General features: G+C 50.8%; 1 protein-coding gene across 26 annotated transcripts in view; it reads right to left on the bottom strand.

Annotated features, from left to right (window-relative positions):
- The window catches only part of cacna1ab (calcium channel, voltage-dependent, P/Q type, alpha 1A subunit, b), a 106,226-nt gene that overhangs the window by 80,233 nt on the left and 20,993 nt on the right, over positions 1–5,000 (bottom strand). For all 26 annotated transcript variants that reach the window (XM_035637384.2, XM_035637385.2, XM_035637359.2 and 23 more), the window contains exon 2: positions 1,538–1,643. In XM_035637384.2, coding sequence (XP_035493277.2) covers positions 1,538–1,643 — 106 coding nt within the window. The remainder of the gene's footprint in view (positions 1–1,537; positions 1,644–5,000) is intronic.

Here is a 5,000-nt window from a genome sequence, read left to right as displayed (position 1 = left end):
GAGGAGAGAGGAGAGAGGAGAGAGGAGAGGAGAGAGGAGGAGGAGAGGAGGAGAGGAGAGAGGAGGAGGAGGAGAGGAGGAGAGGAGGAGGAGGAGAAGGAGGAGGAGGAGAGAGGAGGAGGAGAGAGGAGGAGGAGGAGGAGGAGGAGGAGAGAGGAGGAGGAGAGAGGAGGAGGAGGAGGAGGAGAGGAGAGAGGAGGGAGGAGGAGGTGAGAGGAGGAGGAGAGAGGAGGAGGAGGAGGAGAGAGGAGGAGGAGAGAGGAGGAGGAGGAGGAGGAGAGGAGAGAGGAGAGGAGGAGGAGGAGGAGGAGGAGGGAGGAGGAGGTGAGAGGAGGAGGAGAGAGGAGAGGAGAGGAAGAGGAGGAGGAGAGAGGAGGAGGAGAGAGGAGAGGAGGAGGAGAGAGGAGGAGGAGAGAGGAGGAGGAGGAGGAGGAGAGGAGAGAGGAGGAGAGAGGAGAGGAGGAGGAGAGAGGAGGAGGAGAGAGGAGAGAGGAGAGAGGAGGAGAGAGGAGGAGGAGAGGAGAGAGGAGAGGAGAGGAGGAGAGAGGAGAGAGGAGGAGAGAGGAGGAGGAGAGGAGAGAGGAGGAGGAGGAGAGGAGGAGAGGAGAGGAGAGGAGGAGAGAGGAGAGAGGAGGAGAGAGGAGGAGGAGAGGAGAGAGGAGGAGGAGGAGAGGAGGAGAGGAGAGGAGGAGAAGGAGAGAGGAGGAGAGAGGAGGAGGAGGAGAGGAGGAGAGGAGAGAGGAGAGGAGAGAGGAGAGGAGGAGGAGAGAGGAGAGAGGAGAGAGGAGGAGGAGAGAGGAGAGAGGAGAGAGGAGGAGGAGAGAGGAGAGGAGAGAGGAGAGAGGAGGAGAGAGGAGAGAGGAGGAGGAGGAGGAGGAGGAGAGAGGAGAGGAGAGAGGAGGAGGAGAGAGGAGGAGGAGGAGAGGAGAGAGGAGAGAGGAGGAGAGAGGAGAGAGGAGGAGGAGGAGGAGGAGGAGAGAGGAGAGGAGAGAGGAGGAGGAGAGAGGAGGAGGAGGAGAGGAGAGAGGAGGAGGAGAGAGGAGAGAGGAGAGAGGAGGAGGAGGAGGAGAGGAGAGAGGAGGAGGAGGAGGAGAGGAGAGAGGAGAGGAGAGGAAGAGGAGGAGGAAGAGGAGAGAGGAGAGAGGAGGAGGAGGAGGAGGAGAGAGGAGAGAGGAGGAGGGAGGAGGGAGGAGGAGAGGATTGTGGGTCATATTTTGTGATAAGAAAGAAAAATTACTACAAACTACTGTGAAAACAAAAATTCCATTTTTTATACCATTTTCAAATGGTATATTTCCCCAGTGTTTTAATGTGAAGTCCATAAAAACACAGATTTGCGGTGGTCAGTATTTTCATAGGAGACGACACAAACATGTTGGAAGTTGATTTCAGAAAACACGAGCAAATTCACAATCCCGTGTTCAAGCGTGTTTACTGTACATCACTTGTCTGTGTGTTTGTACACACTGTATTTCTGTGTGTGTGTGTGTGTGTGTGTGTGCGTGTGCGTGCGTGTGCATGTGTGTGTGTGCGTTACCAGTCGCTCGGACAGAGGCGTCTTGTCTCCGTCAGGAAGATGCTGCTCCAGAGCCAGGACGATGCAGTTTGCGATGATGGTGGTGAGGATCATCCACTCGAACGGAGTACAGCTGGAGTCAAGGTCAACGTCATCGACAAGTAGCGAAAACAAGAACACACACGCACACGTGACATTCACACGCTAAAGTCAAAACACAATAATCGATGAATCTAAAAAAGAACATACTTATATCTTTGGTTTTCCCAACAAGCACATTGTGACTTGGAAATGTCCTTTTTTTTTCTTTTACCAAATCAGTTTACGTACGGCTTGAAGCAAAGACATCAGGAACCGACGATGTCAAACCTAAACGATTCTGACGTTTATTAAAAGACACAGAACACGAGAATAAAAATTCCCACACGTACACACACAAACACACACACACACACTCACTGTGACTCACAGGGGTCGACTGGTGGAGCAGCCGGCTTCTCACAGCGCTCCATCCAGCCGAGTGTGTTTGTGTGTCATGCGTCGTGTGTGAGTGTGTGTGTGTGTGTGTGTGTGTGTGTGTGTGTGTGTGTGTGTGTGTGTGTGTGTGTGTGTGTGTGTCCATGCCTGAGTAATGGCCGCTGGAGGGGAGAAGATGACTGGATACATCCAGACAGATCAAGCCTGTGCCTAATTGGCCGGTCATTATCCTGTTAGCCTGCGTGTGTGTATGTGTGTGTGTGTGTGTGTGTGTGTGTGTGTGTGTGTGTGTGTGTGTGTGTGTGTGTGTGTGTGTGTGTGTGTGTGGTGGGAGTACGTGTCTATTGTCGTGTTTACCAGATGCAACTTGACATTGACACTGTGGGCCAGAGGACGGGCTGCCCTGTGTGTGTGTGTGTGTGTGTGTGTGTGTGTGTGTGTGTGTGTGTGTGTGTGTGTGTGTGTGTGTGTGTGTGTGTGTATGTGTGTGTGTGTGTGTGTGTGAGGAATAAAAGGCGGCTGGCTGATGTGAAAGGATCAGACAGGTCAGTCTGAGGAGCAGACACTAACAAGAAGCCACTGAACTGCACACACACACACACACACACACACACACACACACACACACACACACACACACACACACACACACACACACACACACACACACACACACACACACACACACACACACACACACACACACAGAGCGATACACTCGTTACCGTCCCACCACCAGGCAGACAAACTCTTTGTGCTCTTATTGCAGGATATATAGATATATAAATACACACTGTACTGCACTCAAATACATTTTCAACGTAATCTACTCTCTTTTCTTGAACGAATCTCACATTTCACTCCGTCCTGTATCCGCTGTTTTTTTGGTTTTCTATTTCTCTCAAATCGCCATAGGCAACCGTGGTACGAACGGTTTGCTGGGTTTTTGTCGCAAATCAATTTACAGTAACCATATGCAGCGTGTGTGTGTGTGTGTGTGTGTGTGTGTGTGTGTGTGTGTGCAGACAACATGCTAGCCTGCTACGCCATCTATTATTCAGCAGACACACACACACACACACACTCTGCTGCCTAACAACCTGCCGAAAGTAGGAGTGTGTTTTAGTGTGTGTGTGTGTGTGTGTATGTGTGTGTGTGTGTGTGTGTGTGTGTGTGTGTGTGTTTTAGTGTGTGTGTGTGTGTGTGTGTGTGTGTGTGTGTGTGCGTGTTTTAGTGTGTGTGTGTGTGTTTTAGTGTGTGTGTGTGTGTGTGTGTGTGTGTGTGTGTGTGTGTGTTTTAGTGTATGTGTGTGTGTGTGTGTGTGTACCCTGTTTCTATCTCTTGTTTCCTCCCATCTCTTCCTGTGGACCTCTGTATCTGTGGGGATCTCTCTCTCTCTCTCTCCGTCTTCCTTCTGGTTTCCATTTCCCCTTTTTTGTGTCTGTTTATGTTTTGTCTTCTGTTTTTACTGGAGCTTTATTGATTTTTCCTTTTTTCTCCCCTGTCTCTTCTTCTTTCATTTTTTATATCACCCCCCGTCTTCCTTCTCTCCTCCTCTCATCTCTTCCTTCCTTCAAAATGTCCTTCCGTCCTCCCTGGCCTTTTCTCCTCACTTTCACTTTTCTCTCTTTCTCCCACTTCAGCTTTTCAGCGAGACACAGAAGTTAGAGAGAGAAACGTCGGGCGAATCGCAAACAACTGAGAGACTGACAATTGGCAACAATGTGACTGGTGAGCTCTGCAAAAAATGCGCGCGTTCCTCTTTCGTTAATTAAAATGGCTTTTCCTGATGTGGCCGCAAACAAGCCCTGCCAAACACACACACACACACACACACACACACACACACACACACACACACACACACACACACACACACACACACACACACACACACACACACACACACACACACACACACACACACACACACACACACACACACACACACACACACACACACACTCGCTCTCTCTCCTCTTCCTTTCACTCTTTATCTCTTCTTCCCACTGCAGGCGGCTACTCACGGCAAACAATTACACACAAACACACAAACAAAAAGCATGTGCGCAAACAGAATGAACACACACACGCACACACACACACACACACACACACACAATACACACAGGCAGGGGCTAGGCACCAAATTCTGCAACAAACACACACAGGAAGCCAGGAAATATTCCGTAGCTCCACCGCCTATTTTGTGCACGCACACACACGCACACACACACACATACACACACATGCACGCACGCGCACGCACGCACGAGCGAGATCAAGTTCTTGCAGAGTGAAATCCGCGCTGTGTTTTCGTGCACATGCTCCATTCTCAGGCCAAAATGGCAAAATGGCCGACCACCACAGTACGAGTGGGAACAGGGACACAAGACGCCGTCGTACAGTAATTGATATAACTGAGGTCTGGGCCCCCGGGGGGGTCCACTCTGGCCCCCGGGACCCTGCGGGATTGTTTCCTTCTTCATGGCTGAACACCCGCCTGCAGAACCTCTCCTCTCCCTTTACTGCCCCTTTAATACGCTCCATCACTCCACCTGCACCGTCCACAGCGAGCGGGTCACCTTCACGAAGTCCCTCCACCGCTCGATGGGGAATATACAATAACAAACTGACTGTTTAAAAGTCAACAAATAAAACATCCGCCACAAAAAAAAAAAGACCCAGGCCTTTTTAAATGTGCCTCAGTCCGAGTCGTCCTGTAAAGAATGTCCTTGTGTACCGGTTTGACTGTCTGCGCGCGCGTGTGCGTGTGTGTGCGTGTCCGTGTGTGTGTGTGCGTGTCCGTGCGTGTGCGTGCGCACGTGTTTTCAGCTGATGAGGCACTTTGGACGCGGCGCTGAGGCTGTGCTTTAGGGGAGCTGAGCCTGATGAGGGGGAGATTTTAAATCACACCAAATGAAGCTTTATCAAATAAATGAAACTGTGTAGCGCTGGACTCAGCAAGAGTCGGTTCCTTTTTATGGGAGTGACGCAGGCAGCAGCC

The sequence above is a fragment of the Scophthalmus maximus genome, chromosome 8 (genome assembly GCF_022379125.1).
Source record: "Scophthalmus maximus strain ysfricsl-2021 chromosome 8, ASM2237912v1, whole genome shotgun sequence".
In the NCBI taxonomy this organism is placed as follows: domain Eukaryota; kingdom Metazoa; phylum Chordata; class Actinopteri; order Pleuronectiformes; family Scophthalmidae; genus Scophthalmus; species Scophthalmus maximus.
The sequence above is the reverse complement of the archived record's forward strand: the minus strand, read 5'-3'. Positions and strand labels throughout refer to the sequence as shown.